General features: G+C 53.4%; 2 protein-coding genes across 2 annotated transcripts; both read left to right on the forward strand.

The window, feature by feature from the left end:
• Positions 1–714: 714 nt before the first annotated feature.
• Positions 715–4,723, forward strand: LOC308654743 (sperm motility kinase 2B-like; the record flags this gene model as incomplete). The annotated part of the gene is made up of 3 exons (XM_081304389.1): positions 715–2,423; positions 2,663–2,812; positions 4,552–4,723. The coding sequence occupies 3 exons, from the start codon at positions 715–717 to the stop codon at positions 4,721–4,723; spliced, it is 2,031 nt and encodes a 676-aa protein (XP_081160515.1).
• A 1,708-nt stretch (positions 4,724–6,431) lies between these two features.
• LOC308654745 (sperm motility kinase 2B-like) lies at positions 6,432–8,183 on the forward strand (the record flags this gene model as incomplete). Its single annotated transcript, XM_081304393.1, has 1 exon — positions 6,432–8,183. The coding sequence occupies one exon, from the start codon at positions 6,432–6,434 to the stop codon at positions 8,181–8,183; it is 1,752 nt and encodes a 583-aa protein (XP_081160519.1).
• Positions 8,184–25,907: the final 17,724 nt, after the last annotated feature.

Raw genomic sequence — 25,907 nt, forward strand, 5'->3', positions numbered from 1 at the left:
AGTCTTTACTTTTACGCCAGGCCTTGCCATTTAGAAACTTTACAATGCCCGGTCTTTTACACTTTAAGTCAGACTTTTGCAGCTTAGAATCAGCTTAGAAATTTCACCTTTACACCACGCTCTGGACGCCAGTCTGTCCGAGTTGGAGGAGACGGGCGCTGAATGGCTCCAGAGGACCTGGGCTGGGGTCTTCACGGGGCGAAAGCCACGACAGAGTTGTGTACTGGCGAGGCACGGGCCCCGGGGCCTGGTCCAGCTCCTCCTTTCTCAGCAAGGAGAGGTCGGGGTCCCGAACACACGGGAGCACCGAGGTTCCACAGGCCCTCCTTGTTGTGACCAGGAAGGTGGCCAAGGTCCCGGAGGCGCGAGTGGGAGATGCCACCGTGGGCCACCCCCCGGGTGTGAGCGGGCCACTCCTGGCTGTGACCTCACAGGGGCCAGCATTGTGAGGCACTTGAGCCAGCGGGGATATAAGGCCCGGCCGAGGCCGGGAGCTTGTCCACAAGCACAGGAAGCTCTAGGCAGTGACCTGTGGGACTCCCGTAGTTAGCGCGTTTGGTGGTTGGTGGTTTGGTGGTTCTGGTTGCGGTCTCGGGTTGGTTCTTTGATTTGGGGCTTTCTGTTGGGCTTTGTTGTGTTAGTTCTGCTTGTGTTCTTTGCTTTGTTTGTTGTGTTTGTTTTTAGCCAGCGGCCTTAGTGGGCGTGGGGCCGAGGATGTCTAGAGAGAGCAGTAAGCGTAGTGCGGTGCAGAGGGTGTGGCGGGACCTCGCGGCCAGCTCCTCCTTGGAGGAAGCCCTCACGGGCCGCTATGAGCCCCTGGGGGTCGTCGGGCAGGGCAGCTTTGCCAAGGTCTTCCTGGCCCGACACATCCTGACGGGGACGAAGGTGGCCGTGAAAGTCCTGCGGAAGGGGGCGGGGGGGGCCCCCTTGTCCTGGGTCTTGTCGGAGCTGGACATCATGAAGGGCTTGGAGCACCCGCACGTGGTGCAGCTGCTGGAGATCGTGCAGACCCCCGGCACTGCCTACGTGGTGATGGAGCACATGGCTGGGGGCCAGCTGGGCCAGCACATCCCGGAGGTCGTGGGCCTGTGGGAGGACGAGGCCCGCACGCTGTTCGGGCAGGTGGCCAGCGCCGTGGGCTACTGCCACGCGCAGGGCGTCGCGCACCGGGACGTGAAGGCGGACAACGTGCTGCTGGATGCCGCGGGCCGCGCCAAGCTGTGCGACTTCGGCCTGGCCTGCAGGTTCAGGGCCGGAGAGAAGCTGGGCCTGCTCTGCGGCACCGTGGCCTACTGGGCCCCGGAGCTGCACCGGGGAGAGCCCTACGACGGCCCCGCGGTGGACGTCTGGAGCCTGGGTGTCCTCCTGGTCCTCATGCTCACGGGCTGCGTCCCGTTCACCGGGGACAGCTATGCGCAGGCCAAGGAGCAGGTGCTGCAGGCCAGGTACCACCTCCCGTTCCACCTGTCCGACGAGGCGCAAAGCCTGGTGTCCTGGATGCTGACCCTGGAGCCCGCGCACAGGCCCATGCTGCAGCAGATCCTGGGGCACCCGTGGCTGAGCCAGGATGGGGAACGCTGCCCGAGTCCTCCCGCTGAGCTGCTCCCCAAGCGCCCGGACACCTCCATCCTGCTGGCCATGCTGGACCTGGGCTACGGGCTGCAGGAGACCTGGGTGTCGGTGGCGACGCGCCAGTTCAACGAGGCCATGGCCACCTACCTCCTGCTGGGCCACCAGAAAACCCGGGGGGCGGGCTGCCAGGTGCGGCTGCAGATACCCGGGCGGCCACAGGTGGGCCCTTGCCCGACCCTGTCCATCCCCTCCAGCTTGACTCTGGGCCCAAGGTGGGGTGTCAGCAGGCCGGCCATTTGCTCCTGGCCCCCCTCGGCCTGTGAGCAGCAGCAGCAGCAGCAGCAGCAGCCTGAGGAGCTGAAGCCTTCAGGGCAGGTGGGCAGCAGGAGAGCCAGCCTGCCCGCCATCATGCTGTGCAGCCTGTCGGCCAGCGTCCCTACTGCAGGCCCCACGGCCCCTCTGCCCGGGTCCTCCCAGGCCCTGGCACCGGATCCAAGCTCCAACTCCACCGAGCAATCCCCTGCTGGCACCAGGACCCCTGGCCTGAGCCGTGACACTGCCAGGGGATGGAGGGGAGTGTTCCGGGGGATGGCCACCTGTCTGGCGAGGCTGTGCTGCTGCGTGCAGGCCCCCAGGACCGGCTCCGGACGCTCCAACAGAGTGGCTCCCGCAGCTGGAGGGCCAGCGCCACCACCACCAGCACCACCCAGGGACCCCCCGGGGCCTGCCCCCACCAGAGGTCAGGCCCTCAGAAGATTCTTCAAAAACAGAGTGGCTCCCGCAGCTGGAGGGCCAGCGCCACCACCACCACCACCACCCAGGGACCCCCCGGGACCTGCCCCCACCAGAGGGCAGGCCCTCAGAAGATTCTTCAAAAACAGAGTGGCTCCCTGACTATCGCCCAGCTGAGACGCCCACGGAGCCAAGAAGGTGGAGCGGTGCTGCCTTTGGTCTCACGTGTGCCTTGATGAGTGTCATTTCAAAGGATGGATGGACACCCTCTGCCCTTGGGGGGTGCCACCAGGGTTAGGTCCACCTGGGTGCCACAGGGTGGGCGACTCTGACTCCTAGCCCCTCTCTGCGTCCACAGACAGGTGGCACGGGGTCTCCCTCACGAGGGCCAGCTGCTGGAGCGAGAAGTGCAACCTGCCCTGGCCGCCGCCTCCCAGACCCCTCAGGCAGGAGGACACCTGAAGACACCCGGACACCAGTGGGCCCCTGCGCCCCACCCGGATCCCACGTCAGGGACTTCTCCTCGGACACGTGCCCCGGCCCTGTTCTCCTCTGCTCTCTCTCCCACCCTCTGGGGCAGAGATGCTTCCCAATAAGCTCTTCATCCATTCCCGAGTCCCACGGATCTTGGAATAAATTGGGTGCTCCGTGGGGATCAGCTGTTGCGTTCCTTGGCCGCCTCCTGGCAGCAGTGGGAGAGTGGGTGGTGGTGTCACAGTGGGGAAGGTGTAAGGGAGCAGGGACAGGGAGCCCTCCGGAGGTCCCCAAGGGCAACAGGTGACCCAGAGTGGTCCCCGGGGAGGAGACTCTGACTGAGGGGAGGAGGCTGGGTGGGGGCGGGGAGAAAGGCAGACCTTGTGCCTGACCTGACAGTGATGGAGCCCGGTCACCACATTCGGAAGGGAACCGTGGACAGGAGGAGCCACGAGGCCAAGCCCATCCTGGGGTGACACCCAGATTGGCATGAGGAGGGTCCAGGGGCAGTCAGGGTAGAGCTGTGGGTACCTCCTCCAGAGAGGCTTGGGGGCTGCCGCTTGCTCCCTCCTCTGAATGTACCTGCCAGGGGCTGGCTCTTGCCCTGGCGAAGCTTTATCCTCTCTAGGTCTTCGGCTGCGCGGGACGGTCCCTGTGAGTGTCTTGACCCAGGGACGGGCCCTTCAGCCTGCCACCCGGAGCTCCCCAGAGCTGGGGCGCAGGTGTGGGCAGGGGAGGGTGTGTGGCCAGAGCCCCCAGCCCGCAGGAGTCGAGGGCTGGCTGGGAGGAGCTGTTTTCTGGGTCTAGTGTTCGGAGTGAACCTTTCAATTCCCATCCCTTCGACTCGGGATGTGGGCTCTGTCCCCCTTTCTTTGCCATCTCTGTGGGGTTTCCATTTGACATGGGTCAGAGATCCCAGTCTGATGTGAATGGAGGGCAGCCTCCCTTCCATCCTGTACTAGGTGCGGACCCCACCCCCTCCCCCTGGGTCTCTGATGTCACAGAGCCACCCGTGTGTTCCTGGTGGGTTTGGTACCGCAGACCCTCCACGGAGTCTTCTGAATTGGTCCCTTCCCCGTGGACAAGAATCGTGAGGCCAGCTTTTGTACTTGCCAGGTACAGACCTTTCCAGAGACCCCTGTGTCTTCACCCATCTCTGAGTCCCTGCCTAAGGTCATTCAGTCCACCACCAGGGACTCCTCTCCTGAAGGGCAGGTGCAGGGGAGACCGAGCCCCTTGCCTTTGGTTTCCCAGGGCCGTGGTTGGAGGACTGTGTTTCTCCAAAAGTGCTGCTGAGACTCCCCTCCCTTTGAGGGTGTGGAGTTTTGGTCCTTCAGGAGGGTGAGGCCCTGGGGCCCTGGCTCCCCGAGGGGATGTGCGCCTCAGGGCTGGACCTCCTCTGGCCGGCAACTAGGCCCTGGTTCTACCCTCTGCACCACACATGGTCGCGCTTGGTCTCAGGTGTGCTCAAGCACACACCCACCCCCCACCCCGCACACACACACAGAGACAGACACAGACACAGACATGTCACGGAGGGCAAGGTGGTGACTGCCTTTCTACTTGTGGCTTGGGGAGGCCGAGCAGGGGCATTGCCAGTTCAAGACCTGCCTAGGCAAGGGTGTGAGATCCTTCCTCAAAGACAGTAGAAAGGGCTGGGAAAGTGGCTCAGGAGTCCAGCGCTGGCCCCCGGGGCTTGGGCCGCCAGGTGGGGCCGCAGATGCATGGGCAGCCACAGGTGGGGCCTTTTCCGTCCCTGTCCGTCCCCTCCAGCTTGGCTCTGGGCCCAAGGTGGGGCGTCAACACGTCCGCCATTCGCTCCTGGCCCCTCTCGGCCTGTGAGCAGCAGCAGCGGCATCAGCCTGAGGAGCACAAGCTTTCAGGGCAGGTCTCCATAACTAGAACCAAGGAGGAAAGAAGGGAGGAGAGCGGGGAAAGGGACTGAAGGGGTGAGCCCAGTCCTCGGCCCTTTCAGCCGTGTGGTGTGGGGACACGGCAACAAGGTCCCTCGCTGGAAGGAGAGAGCGAGACCTCCCTGGACACCCGGCCTCCTGGTGCCTGACACGTGGACGCCTCAGGTCCCAGAGGGGGGAGCGGTCAGTCTGTGGGTTCCAAAGGAGCCAGCCCAGGCTCTGTGGACAGAGCAGCGGAAGGGACCGGGGCATCAGGGACGCCTCCGTCTCTCTGCACCCCAGGATGGGCACCTGCTGGCCCTAGGGTTCTTGGCTGGCAGGTTCGGCCTTCATCCCTGGAAGGAGACCCACCCTCCTCTCTCTCTCCTGTGGGCTGCAGGAAGGGTTCTGGCGAGTGACCTGATAGGACCTTGTGGGGCAATGACGAGGCAGGCGCCTGCCGTGGCTCCCACATCCCACAGAGGTCGGGAATGTGGTCCTGGGGCTCAGGGGGCAGAGCGACCCGCGACAGCGTCCTGGTGTGAGTGGACTGCTACCACTGTAAGGGTCCGGCGGAGCGTCGGAGAAAGAGACCACACAAGAGACTGGCTCCATGCAATTGGCAAAGGGGATTTATTAATTCAGCATGCTGAGGTTCCAGGCTCACTCAGGAAGATAGAGCAGCCCAGAGCCCAGAGCAGAGGTCAAGCAGAGCTTAAGTACACTTTTTCGAGAGGGCGGGGGGCTTTGCATACATCAGAACAAATCATCATGAGGCGCGGGAAAATTGAACAACTCCGAGACATGATTAGTACATTCATTGGCAGGAACAGTCTGGGCAGGGGTGATTGGTCACTCCTAAGCGGGGTACACATTTAAACTGATTGGTTTTGGGGCCTAGATGCTTACGTGCCGAGCTACTTGGAGCCCTTAGCTATTAAACAACCAGGGGACCAGGAGAAATATTTACTGGGCAGTTCAGGTATTGCCCTAACAGCTACAGGGATTACAGGTTCCGGGGGTAGCAGAGGAATTTTAACAATACCTAGTCTTTACTTTTACGCCAGGCCTTGCCATTTAGAAACTTTACAATGCCCGGTCTTTTACACTTTAAGTCAGACTTTTGCAGCTTAGAATCAGCTTAGAAATTTCACCTTTACACCACGCTCTGGACGCCAGTCTGTCCGAGTTGGAGGAGACGGGCGCTGAATGGCTCCAGAGGACCTGGGCTGGGGTCTTCACGGGGCGAAAGCCACGACAGAGTTGTGTACTGGCGAGGCACGGGCCCCGGGGCCTGGTCCAGCTCCTCCTTTCTCAGCAAGGAGAGGTCGGGGTCCCGAACACACGGGAGCACCGAGGTTCCACAGGCCCTCCTTGTTGTGACCAGGAAGGTGGCCAAGGTCCCGGAGGCGCGAGTGGGAGATGCCACCGTGGGCCACCCCCCGGGTGTGAGCGGGCCACTCCTGGCTGTGACCTCACAGGGGCCAGCATTGTGAGGCACTTGAGCCAGCGGGGATATAAGGCCCGGCCGAGGCCGGGAGCTTGTCCACAAGCACAGGAAGCTCTAGGCAGTGACCTGTGGGACTCCCGTAGTTAGCGCGTTTGGTGGTTGGTGGTTTGGTGGTTCTGGTTGCGGTCTCGGGTTGGTTCTTTGATTTGGGGCTTTCTGTTGGGCTTTGTTGTGTTAGTTCTGCTTGTGTTCTTTGCTTTGTTTGTTGTGTTTGTTTTTAGCCAGCGGCCTTAGTGGGCGTGGGGCCGAGGATGTCTAGAGAGAGCAGTAAGCGTAGTGCGGTGCAGAGGGTGTGGCGGGACCTCGCGGCCAGCTCCTCCTTGGAGGAAGCCCTCACGGGCCGCTATGAGCCCCTGGGGGTCGTCGGGCAGGGCAGCTTTGCCAAGGTCTTCCTGGCCCGACACATCCTGACGGGGACGAAGGTGGCCGTGAAAGTCCTGCGGAAGGGGGCGGGGGGGGCCCCCTTGTCCTGGGTCTTGTCGGAGCTGGACATCATGAAGGGCTTGGAGCACCCGCACGTGGTGCAGCTGCTGGAGATCGTGCAGACCCCCGGCACTGCCTACGTGGTGATGGAGCACATGGCTGGGGGCCAGCTGGGCCAGCACATCCCGGAGGTCGTGGGCCTGTGGGAGGACGAGGCCCGCACGCTGTTCGGGCAGGTGGCCAGCGCCGTGGGCTACTGCCACGCGCAGGGCGTCGCGCACCGGGACGTGAAGGCGGACAACGTGCTGCTGGATGCCGCGGGCCGCGCCAAGCTGTGCGACTTCGGCCTGGCCTGCAGGTTCAGGGCCGGAGAGAAGCTGGGCCTGCTCTGCGGCACCGTGGCCTACTGGGCCCCGGAGCTGCACCGGGGAGAGCCCTACGACGGCCCCGCGGTGGACGTCTGGAGCCTGGGTGTCCTCCTGGTCCTCATGCTCACGGGCTGCGTCCCGTTCACCGGGGACAGCTATGCGCAGGCCAAGGAGCAGGTGCTGCAGGCCAGGTACCACCTCCCGTTCCACCTGTCCGACGAGGCGCAAAGCCTGGTGTCCTGGATGCTGACCCTGGAGCCCGCGCACAGGCCCACGCTGCAGCAGATCCTGGGGCACCCGTGGCTGAGCCAGGATGGGGAACGCTGCCCGAGTCCTCCCGCTGAGCTGCTCCCCAAGCGCCCGGACACCTCCATCCTGCTGGCCATGCTGGACCTGGGCTACGGGCTGCAGGAGACCTGGGTGTCGGTGGCGACGCGCCAGTTCAACGAGGCCATGGCCACCTACCTCCTGCTGGGCCACCAGAAAACCCGGGGGGCGGGCTGCCAGGTGCGGCTGCAGATACCCGGGCGGCCACAGGTGGGCCCTTGCCCGACCCTGTCCATCCCCTCCAGCTTGACTCTGGGCCCAAGGTGGGGTGTCAGCAGGCCGGCCATTCGCTCCTGTCCCCCCTCGGCCTGTGAGCAGCAGCAGCAGCAGCAGCAGCAGCCTGAGGAGCTGAAGCCTTCAGGGCAGGTGGGCAGCAGGAGAGCCAGCCTGCCCGCCATCATACTGTGCAGCCTGTCGGCCAGCGTCCCTACTGCAGGCCCCACGGCCCCTCTGCCCGGGTCCTCCCAGGCCCTGGCACCGGATCCAAGCTCCAACTCCACCGAGCAATCCCCTGCTGGCACCAGGACCCCTGGCCTGAGCCGTGACACTGCCAGGGGATGGAGGGGAGTGTTCCGGGGGATGGCCACCTGTCTGGCGAGGCTGTGCTGCTGCGTGCAGGCCCCCAGGACCGGCTCCGGACGCTCCAACAGAGTGGCTCCCGCAGCTGGAGGGCCAGCGCCACCACCACCAGCACCACCCAGGGACCCCCCGGGGCCTGCCCCCACCAGAGGTCAGGCCCTCAGAAGATTCTTCAAAAACAGAGTGGCTCCCGCAGCTGGAGGGCCCGTGCCACCACCACCACCACCACCCAGGGACCCCCCGGGACCTGCCCCCACCAGAGGGCAGGCCCTCAGAAGATTCTTCAAAAACAGAGTGGCTCCCTGACTATCGCCCAGCTGAGACGCCCATGGAGCCAAGAAGGTGGAGCGGTGCTGCCTTTGGTCTCATGTGTGCCTTGATGAGTGTCATTTCAAAGGATGGATGGACACCCTCTGCCCTTGGGGGGTGCCACCAGGGTTAGGTCCACCTGGGTGCCACAGGGTGGGCGACTCTGACTCCTAGCCCCTCTCTGCGTCCACAGACAGGTGGCACGGGGTCTCCCTCACGAGGGCCAGCTGCTGGAGCGAGAAGTGCAACCTGCCCTGGCCGCCGCCTCCCGGACCCCTCAGGCTGGAGGACACCTGAAGACACCCGGACACCAGTGGGCCCCTGCGCCCCACCCGGATCCCACGTCAGGGACTTCTCCTCGGACACGTGCCCCGGCCCTGTTCTCCTCTGCTCTCTCTCCCACCCTCTGGGGCAGAGATGCTTCCCAATAAGCTCTTCATCCATTCCCGAGTCCCACGGATCTTGGAATAAATTGGGTTCTCCGTGGGGATCAGCTGTTGCGTTCCTTGGCCGCCTCCTGGCAGCAGTGGGAGAGTGGGTGGTGGTGTCACAGTGGGGAAGGTGTAAGGGAGCAGGGACAGGGAGCCCTCCGGAGGTCCCCAAGGGCAACAGGTGACCCAGAGTGGTCCCCGGGGAGGAGACTCTGACTGAGGGGAGGAGGCTGGGTGGGGGCGGGGAGAAAGGCAGACCTTGTGCCTGACCTGACAGTGATGGAGCCCGGTCACCACATTCGGAAGGGAACCGTGGACAGGAGGAGCCACGAGGCCAAGCCCATCCTGGGGTGACACCCAGATTGGCATGAGGAGGGTCCAGGGGCAGTCAGGGTAGAGCTGTGGGTACCTCCTCCAGAGAGGCTTGGGGGCTGCCGCTTGCTCCCTCTTCTGAATGTACCTGCCAGGGGCTGGCTCTTGCCCTGGCGAAGCTTTATCCTCTCTAGGTCTTTGGCGCAGGGAGCAGGACCATCTGGGCGGGGGAGCTGGGTCGCAGGTGTGGGCAGGGGAGGGTGTGTGGCTAGAGCTCCCAGCCCGCAGGAGTGGAGGGCTGGCTGGGAGGAGCTGTTTTCTGGGTCGAGTGTTTGCAGTGAAGTGTTTCAATCCTGTCCTAGATGCGGCTGTTATGTGGTCCCCACCCCTTATCCCTGGGTGGCTGATGTTACAGAGCCACCTTGTATTTGAGGTGTGATGGGTACACAGATGGTTCATGTGTATTTCTTTCTGAATTAGCCTCTTACATGTGGAGATGATAAGTCAATCTATGTTTTATACTTTGCAGGGACAGTAACTGTGGGTCCTTTGAAGACAGGCCTTTGAATACTCCTCTGGGCTCTTAACCTGCTTCCTCCCTAGAACAAGAATATCCTTTGAAATAGGAGAGGTGGAGATCCCATATCCTAAGGAGGAGAAAATCAAAATTTCTGTTCTCAAGTAAGAAAAATAATCTTAAAATTCGTAAACCAGGGCCATTAACCCAAGGAAAATACAACTTTTCTTTTAAAATGAAGATTGACATACTTGTGGGTTTAGTGGTGGGTATCTGCTTCTTGGCCAAGAACCCCCACCCAGGACAAAGGGGCGCTGGGCTCCCCACAGTTACTCCCTGGAATCACTCTCACCACGTCCACTTGGTGCCGGATCCCTGTGTGTGAACGTCTTCTTCAGATAATGTGTCATGGTCTCCTGGTGGAGGATTCACTTTGACCGTTTTTCTTTGGTCAGTGTTCCCTGGGCACTGAGAGAGGACCTCAGGAGGGCATTGCCTGGAGTGGCTGCAGCGTGAGGCTTCCCCACCAGAGGGTGCAGGTAGCTGCCCTGGGAGAGGGTGACTGTCTTCAAGAAAGGCTGGGGCTGCAATTGGCCTGACCCACTGGGGGAAAATGAGAAGAAATGGGACTTTTCTGCAGCCTGGTTCCTTGATTAAGTTGCAACCAAAACCTTACGAGTAGTATTCAAAACGTGCCCATTGAATTGTCATGCAAAAATAGATCATTTGAAAGTTTTTAAAAATAAGATTTTCCCACTTCTAATCCAATTTAATGTTTTCCTATGATTTTAAGAAGTAGGAGCTGAATTATTTCCTATAAATATGACTTAAGGGGGCTGGGATTGTGGCTCAGCGGTAGAGTGCTTGCCTAGCACGTGCGAGGCCCTGGATTCGATCCTCAGCACCACAAATGAATAATAAATAATAAAATAAAGGTATTGTGTCAACTATAACTAAAAAATATTAAAAATAAAAAGTGACTTAAGAGATTTACCCACGGGTTTAACAGTGGTTACTTCTGAGGCAGTGACTTGAGAGAGGGTAAGCTGTTCACTGTTATTCAGCACGCCTCTGTGTTATTAGAATTTATAAGAACACCCAGTTTTTAATTTAAGGAAAAAGAAGTTAAAGAATCAGTTACAAGCTGTGTGCATGTGTACACCCATGACCCCAGCAGCTCAGGAGGCTGAGGCAGGAGGACCCAGGAACTTTATGAGACCCAGTCTCAAAATATAAAAAACAGGTGGGCAATGTGGTTCATTGGTAGAGCACCCTGTGTTATAGCCTCCAAAAAAAGGGAAAAAGTTTGTTTTAGCTTATACAAATATGAACCCCAAAGTTACAAATTATTGTTTCACATTTTGCAGAAGGTATGTGAAAGCCTCCTTTTAATGGTTGAGTTTGTCTCTTGATGTTGCATTTCTGAGGTTGATTCACAGTGATACATGTCTTGCAGTTCCTTCATTTCAACTGTGGAACAGAATTCTATGTGAATAATGTGAATAAAACACTTTTTTCTAGAAGTGGGGACTGAACCCACCAGGTGTATCCCAGCCCGTCTGTTGGTGTTTTGCGACTGTGTCGCACTGAGTTGCCCAGGCAGGCCTAGGACTCGCCTCCTCTGGCCCAGCTGGGGTGCCTACAGCTTTATGGACCATGGATCCCCCTCGTCCTCCCCGTCCCCAACCCTGGGTATCATTGTTTCCTATCTTCAAGGTTCAAGAACCTCATCTTCCTTTTACCCAGTTCCTCTTCATGCCAACCTCGGGGGTCAAGGCCCCTGATGCGCTTGCATATAAATGAGACAGAGATGATGCCTTCTGTTCAGTCATGTGGACAGACGGGCTGTCCGAGGGGCCTGGACATGTGTTTGTACTCCAGACATGCCCTGTTCCCTGGAAAGTCTTATTTATCAGGTGACTTTCATTCAGGGGGCTCCCTGCAGCTCGCTCACACTGCACTGGAGTGCCCAGCTCAGCCAGCAGCCCAGCCTGTGCTGGTTTCCTTGGCAACCATCTGAGGGCCAAATCCTGGAATCACTGCAGGACCCACAGTGAATTCGGAGCTGGTGGGAGGAAACCCCTCTTAGTCAGAAACTTTTCTCGAGGAGGACAAAATAGGTGGAAAAGTAACAAAGGACACATGCTGTCCCCAGCTGAGGGAGGAGTCTTGCCTCTCTGTCCTCCGGACCCGCCTCCTCGCTCCTTCCCCTGGTCTGTCCTCGCTGCTGTTTTTGGCTAAAACTGAGTCCTGTAAGTGGTTAGGCGGATTCTTCCCCAGGTTGATCTTCAATGAAGCCATTAACACAGATCCATCTTTCTTAAGCACTCAAACACTGAAAAGGAGTGTGTTTCTGGATATCAAACCCATAGTCCATTTTTTAAAATGTCCACGCTGACATCTATGTATTCATGATGGCACTGAAATCCAACTGAGTGTGCTTGACACTGGGCTACATCCCCAGGTCTTTTTCTTTTGAGACAGGGACTTGCTAAGTTGCTTTAGGGTCTCACTAACTTGTGGTCATCCTGCCTCAGCCTCTGGAGTCACTGAGATTACCGGGACAGTTTCTTGGTAATACTATATCCCAAGTTCTTAAGTGATGAACAAACTACTTCTAACTCTACCAGTGGTAGATTTCCAGAAGTGCTCCAATCCTGTTGGGCAGTGTTGCGGCCAGGACATCACCCACCTCTTCCGAGCTCAGGAGGATGGGCATCTCAGAGGAATACATGCCAGTGTCCAGGGCTCAGGGACCTGACCTGGCCCTCCACCCACCCTCCTTCTTGCCCCTTACAGCTGGTACCTTTCTGATTGGAGAACTTTTAGAGTGGCCAACAGTCGAGCTCAGATTCAGACGCATCCTGGATTCTGGAATTCAAAGAAAGGAGGGTTTTGATTTGTTTTCAGGGATTGATTCACCATGTGACTGGGCTGGGCTGGGCCATTTCTGGTACACAGGGCCAGAAGGAAACTCTGGGGCTTTTTCTTGTCCTGCCCTGCCCTGCCCTGCTCCTCCTGAGCCTTCTCACTTTCTGGGAAGAGGAGAACAGAGTCCAGCCAGCCTGTCACTCCACTGAGCCTCCCATCCGGACCTCCCCTAAGAGCAAGGACTGCCAACTGCATGACAAAGGGTGGGGGCATCCATGGGCCCCGTGCATGGGAGGGTCACCCCCAAGCCAGGGGACAAGGTGGAAGAGTATGGCAGTCCTGAGACGGTTTCCAAAGTGCATTCAGTAAGAGCTCAGAATTGACCCACAAGGTGGCTGCAGTCTATGGCCCTGGCTCTGTCCCCTGGTATCTTGCAATGACCTCACCAAGTACTTGAACTAGATATGAGATACACTATGTAGATTCAAGGTCATTTAACAATATCAGCTGAACTAAAGGAAGTCTGCAACATCTCCAAGTTTTTCAAGATATTCTTAAACGTTTATAGTTAAAATTTATATAGTTATCAATAGTGTGCTTTGCTGGTTATAAAATTTGTTGGGAAACCAGTTAGATGATGATTTATATTATCTGCTTTAGGATGTGATGCAGGCTATAGAAAGAAATATTTAAGAGCAAATCTAAGAAGAAATTTCTTGTTATAGAGATTGCATGCCTATACCAGTTTGATTTTTGAAATATGAGCCACAATTACTAAAGTAAGAGAATAACAGAGTAACAGTTTTAATATAAGAGATTTTGTTAAAATAATAATATTACTGAAGAATATCAGACTGCTTTGAGAAAGGTCATGTTAGGAGTTTATATCAGAGTAAGTTTGTATCCATGAGGTCTACAAATAGGAAAAGTGTAGACTTCTGAGCTCTGAATTGAGAAGAATAAATTGATACACTTCTATAAAATTTTAAAAGAAATGGAATATAAATATAGTGTCTACTTCCTTTTGTAGTTTCTCCAGAATCGGCTTTTCTTCTAACAAAACATAGCCATTATTCCTCCCTGAAAGAAGCAGAGATTTCTGGAAGGCCAGGCATGGGGAAGTGGGGTCTCGCTTTCAGGACCGGAAGGGGGCTGCAGGCCGGTGGGTCTTCCTCAGTTCCCAGTAGGAGCTGGGAAGGAGCAGCTCCCTGGGGCCCAGCCAAGGACGCCCGTCAGTGGGGGAGATGGCCCTGTCTGCCAGGCATTCGTCAACCCCCTTTCCTTACATGAAGCCTCTTCAGCATTCTGTCCTGGAGAACTGGGGGACAAGCCTAGGGAGGATGTCCTGCTGCCTTGGCAAGCAGCCGGGGCCTCCGCCTATCCATACAGCCCCCGTGTGTGCCCACTTCAGGAAGGAGGGAGGGGTGCCCTAGAGAGGGAAGGCCGCCGCGCTCGGGGGTTATTGGTGTCATTCTGTTGACTCGCAGGGCTGGAAGGCTTTGGGCCGTCTGCCTGGGAACACCGTCCTGCGGGGAAAGGTGTTCTGGGTTCTAATAAGCAACTTGTGAATGAGGTTGCAACACTTCAAACAGATCCAGCTGCCTTTTTGGTCAACTTGCATGCACAGGGTGGGGGTGGGGGTCCTGTGGTGAGACATGGGGGCTAGGCTTCCTCAGCAGTGGCTGGCTGGTCCTCCCAGGGTGCTCCAGGATGAAAGTGTAGAGGCCTCTTGTTCTTAGCCTCTGCCAGGAAATCTGTACTTGTGAGCAAACAATGCTAATCTGAATCTAAACCCTTGTTCAGCTAGCCAATGCAAGAGAAGAGGAAATTATTCTAGAAATGACCACATTTTAATCTGGTTTAAATGAGACCACAGTTATGTGCTGTCCTGGAGAAACCCTGTGTTGGCTGGCTTTCAGTGTGTCACAAGTCCCCTCCCCAGAACCCAGGCGCTCAGAGCAGGACTGATGGAGCCTCTCGGTGCCTGGGTAGTGACCACGCAGGCCGGTCCCTTGGGCAGCACCCTCCTGGGCTTGCTCTTCCGGTGTGTACCTTCGGAGGCCCAGGCAAGCGGGCAGTCACGTGGGGGAAGCTCATCTTGGCAACAGCAGAGGGGCGTGAGGGCACATTCGAGGCCCGAGTTCATCATGGTGCACAGCCATTTCCCTTCATTCGGTTCCCCTGAGCAAGCCGCATGGCTGGACCCAAAGTCCAGGGGTGGAAAAATCCACTGCTCGGTCAGTGGGTGGCAAGAACAGGAAGGCCCTTGGCAAAGGGCATGGACTCAGGGAGGGACCGGCGAGGGGAAGCTTGATGGTGGGGATTGGACTGATGATGCATCCACCACGGTGGTCATTGGCCTGGCGAACTTGATGGACCTGGCCGTTGCGTGCTGCAGGGTCTGTGTGACTGTGCAGGGCTGCGAACAGGGAAAGAAGCAGGGCATGTCATTTAAGGTCCGAGACTCCGGATCAGAGAGGATTTGGGAAGCTTAATCCACTGGTCCTGCAGAGGTCACTCCAGCCAACAGAAGCATGCCGGAACCTGCCGTCGGTCAGGTTGATGAGAAGCGGTGCCTGGCAGGCAGGAGCACACAGGGAGGTGACTGCGGGGTTTGGTGCCCCTTCTGACAGTTTTGAGGAGCCCCAGTTATCTGGCGAGGTCTTAAGAAGGACCGTGACGTGCGGGGGATAAGCCTGGCTGGCCACCTAACTGGGACACAGAAGAGAGCAGGTGTGACTGGGCCGGCAACTGGGCAGCTCTGGGTGGAGGGAGACAGAGGCAGGTATTGTGCTGTTGGCACCTCCCAGATGGGTGGCTCCATCCATCTTTCCCTCCAGCACCGGCTCCCCAGCCCTGCCTTGGCTGCTGTGCGTGAGTCTTCAGCTCTTTGGTTGCTGAAATGAGCTCATGACAGTGGCGTTTGAGAGTCAGTCCCGCTCTGCATCCTGCTGGTCCATCTTCTCCTTCCTCCACCTCAGGCTAGATCTGTCTGATGGATGAGGAGGCTTCAGCTGCATCTTCTCTCTTCTGGCCGACCTGGGGTGGGACACTTCTGGTCAGTGTCCACACAGGCTGTGTGGAAGCTCAGTAAATTTTGCCAACAAGGGGCTTCTTCAGATGAAGCTCCCTTGGGCACTGGCCAGCTTGGCCATTGATTCTAAGTGACCTTCAGTGAGTGGCATTTAGCTCTCAATGCATCTGCCTCTTCACCAGAACACACACATATGCACACGTGCAAACATGTGCACACAGGCACACACACGTGCACGCACACACACACGCACACACACACATACATGCACATTGCCAAGACCCAGCCCAGTCCTCGTCCTTTAGCACATGGTTAGGCCAGCAGGCCTTTCCATGCCCTCTCTCCACTCCCCCATTCAGGACCATGGGCCTAGGCAACGTGCCCTCTCTTGAAGCAGGTTCCTGTCATGGGGATATAAATATCGGTCTCCTCTTGCAGGCACCCCAATCTTTCAAAGAAATCCTAAATCTGCCCTTTTCCTTTCCGTCAGCTTTGGGGAAGGGAAGTTGAACCCCATGCTCCCCAGTGCTGCTCAGTGCTCCCCAATGCTCCCAGCCGAGGGTTAGCCACCATGGGGAAAGCCCAGGATTCATGAGAGGAGCAACAGTGTGGCTGAAACTCTGGAAGACGCGGGTGGCTCTGGGTCCTGGCAGCTCTCCGGTTGTCAGTGTGGGCCTCCTTGCTGGTGTAGGGCCTATCCAGCTGTCGTTCAAGGATCTGTCCTGTTAGCTTTGGGGTCGGGCCTAACTTGGCTCAAAGCTGGGCTCTGCTACTTGCTACGGAGCCTGGCTTTCTTCACCTGTGAGTGCCACTGGGCCTGCTGCTCAGGGTCATTTGATGATCAGATGAATGACACGTTCCTGGCCTCCACCTTGGGGGCACTGTCTTCTCACCCACTGCCTGGACCTGACTTGTGGCCACCTCGGTGCCTGTTCACTCACCAGGTTCAAGTGTGTATGTGGCTGTAAACGCCAGGCCTCTGACAGCTGCCCTGGAATCCACAGCTCTGTTCCTGGACGGATATGCGGGGACTTGGGTCGTGAGCAACCCTGCAACACTAAGGAGCAACGGCCTCCACTCTCGTGTGGCTCCAGGTGGGGACTGCTTCCTGCAGCAGGGTGTAGGTGTAGCCTTACCAGAACTCTCCAGAAGGCTCCCCGTCATTTCAGTCTCTGTTTCTATAGAAATGACTAGGATGAAAGAAAAGGAGGATTGAAACAAAGAAATGCGATTGTTTTTATGTCTTACCATCAAGAACACCCTTTGAGTTAAAATGAAATCATTCAAACGAGAATAAACAAATTTAAATAAAATCTTAGTTTTGATGTTGATTTCTAAGTGGAACTGGGTTTTACCTGATAAAATCTACAAAGACAAATCTTTGCCCTCAAAAATTATCAGCTGCACATAACCGGCTCACGCTGTGACAGTTTCCAATATGGGAGATTCTCTAAGTCCTTCACAGACCGAGAGCTTTCTAGGTGGCAGGAACTCCGTGTTTAGAGAGGGGAAGAGGCGGCTCAGTTATTCATTCAACCAGTTTGTAGAGTTACGTAAAGAGTCTCTGACCTTTTTTTCCATGGCTTTAGAGTCAAGAGGTTGAAGTCTAAAAGAGAAATGAAGTAAAAACAAAATCACACTCAGTTCTCCCCTCGCTGGTGCCCAGCTGAGCAGCGCAGCTCCAACAGCAGCCTTTGAATCCACAGCCGTGAGCAGGCTCCTGTGCGAGCCCCAGGAGCCCAGCTCCCCACGCTGCGTGTGTGGCCCACAGTGGGTTTCTTACACACAGACCAGCAGCAGGGGACAGCGAAAAGCCTGGGATTCATTTGAGTTAGTCCCCAAAGAGCCAGGAGAGCGCCCATTTGTGCTATGGGTTAGGGGCTCCAGGAGAGGCCCGCAGGACGTGGTGGAAGCACTGAGGACATCCTGTCCTGGGCGGAGGATGGCCACAGAGCCTGCCTTTCCCGCCAGCCTGCCCCTGAGCTCAGCCTGCTGAATTCCCAAAGCACATTCCACAGCCGTCCTTGAGAACTGCTGCAAGCCGAGAAGAAACTGGGTCACCAAGACATCAGGGACCGTTCCACATCCATGCCACTGGCCCACTGGCCCCAACAACTTGGAAAGATCTGCCGTGTGTGCTCTGCAGGGAAAGTCTACAACAATTCGGGAAAGCCTGGTCTATTGCTTCCCTGAATTTCACCATCTCAAAATCTCCATGGTACTTTCCTGATTAACCAAGTCACCAGTTATTTGTCAGATTAACCAACTCACCAGTGTCTGCAGGTAACTTTGGTAAACAAATCTGCTCAGGCTCTGCTTGCACTCACTGTGTGCTCGGGGCTCATGGTGTGTGTGCACAGAGCTGAGAAGCTGCTGGGAGGCCGGACCTGGGGTGCTCTCCGAGCTGTGACTGATGTCTACCAACACACATAGGCCCAGCAAGGTCCCGTGGGCTTTATTCACACACAGAAATAGATAATGACCCAGGAACTAGACTGACAATAGCATGTTGGGACTCAAGGTATCTCAGAAGTCACTAGTACAAAGCCTCATTTTATTAGCAATGAAATTCAGTTCTTTGTATCAGAAAAAGTTGTGAAAGAATGTAAATGGAGGAAAAAAGGAAAAAGGATCATGGGGTGTCCTGTGTAGCACACCCTTCCAGGTTCTTAAGACTTCAGTAAGTTGTAGAAAACTTATAATAATGCAAGTGATTCTTCTCCATAGAAAAACAAACAAACATTTTCACATGGAATAAACGGGTTATGGCCTTGTGGTTACGCCCCAGCTTTCAATCGGCTTGAGAATTCATTTCAGCACTTTTGAAAGGTTTGTGTCATCTTACTGACTCCCTCCTTAGTTAATAAATTCAATAAGACCTTGGCCACATGCTTTGAATGAGACTCATGGTTTTTAATTTCAAAAGCATCCTTCATCAACTCCCTGTGACATCCGACCGGAGTGCTGACTGAGGGTGTTGACTACAGTCGCGGTGATAAGACCAGCCATTGAGCGTCCACCCTTCTGAGCCCCGACTGTCCGCTGGGAGCCGAGAGCAGAGCTAGGGGAGCCTGTGGTGTGTGCACAGAGCTCCGAAGCCTGCACAGCGGACACCAGGGCAAAGGAGAACACGTCTTTCTGACATGAAAGAGGCAATTTTGAGCTAAAGACAATTAGGAAGCAGAAAATGGGGGAAATCTCTCTATCCTCCACTTTTATGCCAAGAGACGTATATCCATTCTTTCCAGGAAAGACTCCACTCAGAGAATCCACCAAATGAGGCTGCAAACAGACCTCACCCCACTTGTTCTTTGTTTCTCTTTGGTACTGGTACACCACTGAGCCACTTCCCCAGTACTTTTCTTTATTTTGAGACAGGGTCTGGCTAAGTTGCTTAGGGTCTTGCTAAGGTGCCGAGGCTGGCCTCCAACTTGCCATCCTCCTGCCTCAGCCCCCCTAGCTGCAGGGACTGCAGGTGGGCACCACTGCACCTGCTCAGTTGTTTCTTCATACATTCACTTCCCACAGTGTCTTGGCTTTGGAGCCTAAAGCTGTTTCCCTCCATCCTGTGGTTCCTCAACACAAGGGTTGCTCTGGGTTGAAGGTGCTGTGTGAGCCCCAGGTCATGGCTTTGGCTTGTCGTCCCTGAGGTTCCCCTGCTGGTGGGCATGTGTGTGTTGATTAACTTGCTGGCTTTTCTCTTGTGAATCTGCCTTGTCCCATGATTTTTTTCCAACCTTGAATTTATGAAGGTTTGGGAAGAATCACATTTTGTTGCCACAACAGCCACCCTCCTTGTAACGTATTAAGAAAAACGAAGACGCTGGGAGCAGAGGATTAAACCACCTCAAAAAGGCTGTTTGCTGTGGATACCTCTGGAGTCTTCATATGCCAATGTCCCCTGGTCGTACTGGAGAGATGTGCAGAATGTCCCAAAGACATTGGACCATCAGATCAGTTAAGATGGTGTTTGATCAGGAGTGACAGGAAATTCTAAATATCACTATCTTAATGTCTTAACCAGATGAGAGTAAAATTCCAGAGAGAGAGAGTGCAGGGCTACTTTGGCTCTTCAGGGGGTCAGGAACCCGGGGCTTCCACTGTCAAGACCACTCATCTGGGTGGCCTGTCCAGAAGGAAGAGGGATGCGTGACCTGGTCCCCCGAGGACACGTCACTGAAGTTGCAGAGTAAATCTTGCTTGTGTCCTGGTGATCAGAACTCAGTCCCAGGTCCATGCCTCACTGAAGAAGAGGGCTGAACTGTGCAGCCCACAGTGCCATTTCTATGAGAGGAGAGGACAGGACCACAGACCGTCCCCGGATCCTGGGTCTGATCCCTAGCACAGGAAAAACAAGAACCAAAACAGAATGCACAAGCCCATCTGAAGACCTGAGGATGTGGAGGCAGCAGCACCCTTGGCCCTTTTGTGAGGGTGCTGCTGGGAAATGTTCTCTGTGAAGCGTCACCATGACTGAGCACTTGTCCCTCTCCGGCCCCTGAAGCTGCCTCGGTCACAAGCACAGGCTTTTCTCTCGAAGTACACGTGATGTCAATCAAGCCCTTCAGTTCAGACTGCTCTTCTGCCTGTGTCCCCCAGTGCACGGTGGAAATCACGTCCTTAGCTTTCAGAAGCACCAGGGCCAGTTGATGACACCAGTGAGAGCCAGGAGAAAGGCGGGAAACAAACAAGGCGGCTTTTCCTGGGACTGAACTCAGAGGCGCTTAACCACCGAGCCGCATGCCCAGCCCTTTTTATGTTTTTTTTTTTTTTTTTTTTTTTTTTTTGAGACAGGGTCTTGCTAAGTTTCTAAGACCGACTTTGAACTTGTGATCCTCCCGTCTCAGCCTCCCAAACCGCTGAGATCACGGGCATGTGCCACCACACCTGGCAGAAGAAAACTACATTTTCAATACTTTTTTGACTTCTAAGTGAACAAAAGGGGAAGGAGCCGTGCCAAGTCTCCAGGTGTCCAGGGTGGGTGGCTGGCTCAGGCCGTGTACTGGCCCTGCCCGCCCCACCACCCAGCTGTGCACACCGCTGGCGAACTCAGAAATGAAGACTCTTTCTTGGTGACTATTTTGTCTTTTCTTCTCCCCAGGTGTAAACACCACAGAACGACGGCACTGCATCCTGGGGAAGGCCTTCTGTAGGACGGACTGGCCGTGGGCAGTGGGTCCCAGGAGGACTGGCTGCTACTGGACTTGTCTCCTGCCTCAGTGCATCCCTTGGCCAGTGGCCACTTGGCCCCCGGCTGCTGAAGCCCATGCTGTAGAGGTGGGCTTGGCACAGAGGGTCTGGGCTCCGGAGGCATCAGTGACCGTTTCTTCGGAACAACATCACCGACGGTGCCACCCTAAGAAGTGCCAGGGGAGGTGGGGCTGGGGGCATGCCTTTGGGGTACATGTTCTGTGCTTATTTTTAGGCGCAAGTCTCCCTTTCTGCTTCCTGGTGCCATGTTTGAGTGCTTTCTCCTGCCACACACTCTGCCATGGCGTCCTGCCTCACCTCCAGCCCCAGGCCTTCTATGGACTGAGACCCCTGGAATTAGAGCCCAAACAGACTTTTCCTCCTCCAAAACTGTTGTCACGTCTTTTTGTCACAGCTAAGAAAAGCCGACTGAAACCCGTGTCAACCACCATTTGCTTTTACGTTAGGCACCTGTTACGAGGCTCTTGTCTGTCTGTCTGTGCGAATTCAGTTATTCCTACTCAGTCTGTGAGGCTCTGCTTCTCCAAGTCGGTGCCTAACAGCACCTGCTCCGTCAGCCACGACATTCTGGGAGGACGAAGGAGGGTTTCTGTTGTTACTCTAGAAGGCGACCTTGGGGTTGGCTTAGACAGATCACACTCCAAGTCCGGGCGCCATCTCCCTGAACATGTAGGAGTGGAGGGAAATTCCCCTCTGCCCCTGAGCATTTTCTGGAATAAAGAAAGACAGATGAAATAGGAGAAGAGATAAATCCGTTAACGTGCGACGGGGGCAAAAATCAAAGCCCGAGGGAAAATCCCAGGGTGTGATGATCCACTGACCCCAAATCATCCGGACCTGCCGCCTCCCTTCTTCCACGGGGGAGGAAAATGGCAATGTCAGGTACAGAGGTGACTTCAGGGCCTCAGAGAACTCGAGATCTCAGCAGGGGCCTGGCAGTCTGTGTGGCCTGTAGATCCCACAGGACTGGGTTCTCTTTGGACAGAAACAGAGAACAATGATGGTTCGGGTGTGTTGGCCACCTGTGTCCCTCTGCAGTGTGAGGGAGCTCAGCCAGTTTACAGAAGAGACGGGGTGACGGCCACCTTGCCGGGACCAGACTGTCACAGCCCCAGGAACTCTGCAGAAAGCCGTTCCTGCCCTGGGGAGGTCAGCAGGCCCTGACTCGGAGGCCCAGTGCGAAGGTTCTGTGAGCTGGAGGGCTGCATCTGACCAGGAAGGCCTTGAGGCCGGGTCCAGCTGTGGTTAGGTAGGAGGGGACGCTGTCCCACGGAGAGCCACTGAGAACCGCTGGGCAGTTTGGGGTGAGTGACACACCGTCACAGGAATATGAGCGCACAAGGAAGGACGTCTCATGGTCCAGGCTGCACGCTGACCCTGCACGGTCGGGGCTCTGGCCCAGCTGTCTTGGTCAAGCAGAAGGCCCACAGGGAGACCCCAGCTGCTCTCAGCAGCTTCACACGCCTCGCATTGAGTTGTCTGCTTGGTCCAGGGCGCGGTCTTCCCCCCCTCTGTGGGACAGCAACCTCAGGCGCACTTGCAGCCACCTGGCTATAACTCAGGGTTCCCAGGACCCCTTCCAAGAGCAGTGTATAGCTCCCTGTGCCTGATTTACTATTGCTGATTTATTACGAAGGCTGTTTTATTTTTTATTTTTTTTTAATTTTTATTTATTTTTATTTTTTTTATTGGTTGTTCACATTACAAAGCTCTTGACATATCATATTTCATACATTAGAATCAAATGGTAAAAACTCCCATTTTTACCCCAAATACAGATTGCAGAATCACATTGGTTACACTCACATTTTTACATACTGCCATATTAGTGACTGTTGTATTCTGCTACCTTTCCTATCCTCTACTATCCCCCCCCCCTCCCATCTTCTCTCTCTACCCCATCTACTGTAATTTATTTCCCTCCATGTTTGTTATCCCATTCCCCTCATAACCTCTTATATGTAATTTTGTATAACTTTGAGGGTCTCCCTCCATTTCCATGTGATTTCCCTTTTTTTCTCCCTTTCCCTCCCATCTCATGTCTCTGTTTAATGTTAATCTTTTCTTCCTGCTCTTCCTCCCTGTTCTGTTCTTAGTTGCTCTCATTATATCAAAGAAGACATTTGGTATTTGTTTTTTAGGGATTGGCTAGCTTCACTAAGCATAATCTGCTCTAGTGCCATCCATTTCCCTGCAAATTCCGTGATTTTGTCATTTTTTAGTGCTGCGTAATACTCCATGGTGTATAAATGCCACATTTTTTTATCCATTCATCTATTGAAGGGCATCTGGGTTGATTCCACAGTCTAGCAATTGTGAATTGTGCTGCTATGAACATCGATGTAGCAGTATCCCTGTAGTGTGCTCTTTTAAGGTCTTCAGGAAATAGTCCAAGAAGGGCAATAGCTGGGTCAAATGGTGGTTCCATTCCCAGCTTTCCCAGGAATCTCCATACTGCTTTCCAAATTGGCCGCACCCGTTTGCAGTCCCACCAGCAATGTACAAGTGTACCCTTTTCTCCACATCCTCGCCAGCACTTGTTGTTGTTTGACTTCATAGTGGCTGCCAATCTTACTGGAGTGAGATGGTATCTTAGGGTGGTTTTGATTTGAATTTCTCTGACTGCTAGAGATGGTGAGCATTTTTTCATGTACTTGTTGATTGATTGTATGTCCTCCTCTGAGAAGTGTCTGTTCAGGTCCTTGGCCCATTTGTTGATTGGGTTATTTGTTATCTTATTGTCTAATTTTTTGAGTTCTTTGTATACTCTGGATATTAGGGCTCTATCTGAAGTGTGAGGAGTAAAAATTTGTTCCCAGGATGTAGGCTCCCTATTTACCTCTCTTATTGTTTCTCTTGCTGAGAAAAAACTTTTCAGTTTAAGAAAGTCCCATTTGTTGATTCTTGTTACTAACTCTTGTGCTATGGGTGTCCTATTAAGGAATTTGGAGCCCGACCCCACAATATGTAGATCGGAGCCAACTTTTTCTTCTATCAGACGGAGAGTCTCTGATTTGATATCTAGCTCCTTGATCCACTTTGAGTTAACTTTTCTGCATGGCGAGAGGAGGGGATTCAGTTTCATTTTGTTGCATATGGATTTCCAGTTTTCCCAACACCATTTGTTGAAGATGCTATCCTTTCTCCATTGCATGTTTTTAGCTCCTTTATCAAATATAAGATAGTTGTAGCTTTGTGGATTAGTCTCTGTGTCCTCTATTCTGTACCATTGGTCCACCCGCCTGTTTTGGTACCAGTACCATGCTGTTTTTATTACTATTGCTCTGTAATATAGTTTGAAATCTGGTATCGCTATACCTCCAGATTCACACTTCCTGCTTAGAATTGTTTTTGCTATTCTGGGTCTTTTCTTTTTCCATATGAATTTCACGATTGCTTTATCTATTTCTACAAGAAATGCCATTGGGATTTTGATTGGCATTGCATTAAACCTATAGAGAACTTTTGGTAATATCGCCATTTTGATGATGCTAGTTCTGCCTATCCATGAACAAGGTATATTTTTCCATCTTCTAAGATCCTCTTCTATTTCTCTCTTTAGGGTTCTGTAGTTTTCATTGTATAGGTCTTTCACCTCTTTTGTTAGGTTGATTCCCAAGTATTTTATTTTTTTTGAGGATATTGTGAATGGAGTGTTTTTCCTCATTTCCATTTCAGAAGTTTTGTCGCTGATATACAGAAATGCCTTTGATTTATGTGTGTTGATTTTATATCCTGCCACTTTGCTAAATTCATTTATTAGTTCTAGTAGTTTCTTTGTAGACCCTTTTGGGTCTTCTAGGTATAGAATCATGTCATCCGCAAATAGTGATAATTTAAGTTCTTCTTTTCCTATTTTTATGCCTTTAATTTCTTTCATCTGTCTAATTGCTCTGGCCAGTGTTTTGAGAAATATATTGAATAGAAGTGGTGATAGGGGGCATCCCTGTCTTGTTCCAGATTTTAGAGGGAATGCCTTCAATTTTTCTCCATTCAGAATGATGCTAGCCTGAGGCTTAGCATAGATAGCTTTTACAATGTCGAGGTAAGTTCCTGTTATCCCTAGTTTCTCTAATGTTTTGAACATAAAGGGATGTTGTACTTTGTCAAATGCTTTCTCTGCGTCTATCGAGATGATCATATGGTTCTTATCTTTAAGTCTATTGATGTGGTGAATAACATTTATTGATTTCCGTATGTTGAACCATCCTTGCATCCCAGGGATGAATCCTACTTGATCATGGTGCACAATTTTTTTGATGTGCCTTTGTATCCGATTCGCCAGAATTTTATTGAGGATTTTTGCATCTAGGTTCATCAGAGATATTGGTCTGTAGTTTTCTTTCTTTGAGGTGTCTTTGTCTGGTTTCGGAATCAGGGTGATGTTGGCCTCATAGAATGAATTTGGCAGAGCTCCCTCTTTTTCTATTTCCTGAAATAACTTGAAAAGCATTGGTATTAATTCTTCTTTAAAGGTTTTGTAAAACTCCGCTGTATACCCATCCGGTCCTGGGCTTTTCTTAGTTGGAAGTCTTTTGATTGCTTCTTCTATTTCATCTATTGATATTGGTCTGTTTAAGTTGTGAGTATCCTCCTGACTCAGTCTTGGCAAATCATATGACTTAAGGAATTTATCGATGTCTTCACTATCTTCTATTTTATTGGAATATAGGTTTTCAAAATAATTTCTAATTGTCTTCTGTATTTCTGTAGCGTCTGTTGTAATATTGCCTTTTTCATCCCGTATGTTAGTAATTTGAGTTCTCTCTCTTCTTCTCTTCGTTAGAATGGCTAGGGGTCTGTCGATCTTATTTATTTTTTCAAAGAACCAACTTTTTGTTTTGTTAATTTTTTCAATAGTTTCTTTTGTTTCAATTTCATTGATTTCTGCTCTGATTTTAATTAATTCTTGCCTTCTGCTACATTTGCTATTGTTTTGCTATACCTTTTCTAGGGCTTTGAGATGAAGTGTGAGCTCATTTATTTGTTGGTTTTTCCTTTTTTTGAGGAATGACCTCCAGGCAATGAATTTCCCTCTTAAAACTGCTTTCATTGTGTCCCATAGATTCCGATATGTTGTGTCTGTATTTTCATTTATCTCTAAGAATTTTTTGATTTCCTCCTTTATGTCTTCTGTAACCCATTGATCATTCAGTAACGTATTGTTCATTGTCCATGTGATGTAGGATTTTTCCTTCCTTCTTTTATCATTGATTTCCAGTTTCATTCCATTATGATCTGATAAAGTGCATGGTATTATCTCAACCCCTTTATATTTACTGAGGGTTGCCCTATGGCATAATATATGGTCTATTTTTGAGAAGGATCCATGTGCTGCTGAGAAA

This window comes from Spermophilus citellus (genome assembly GCF_964194105.1).
Source record: "Spermophilus citellus genome assembly, chromosome: 8".
In the NCBI taxonomy this organism is placed as follows: Eukaryota; Metazoa; Chordata; class Mammalia; order Rodentia; family Sciuridae; genus Spermophilus; species Spermophilus citellus.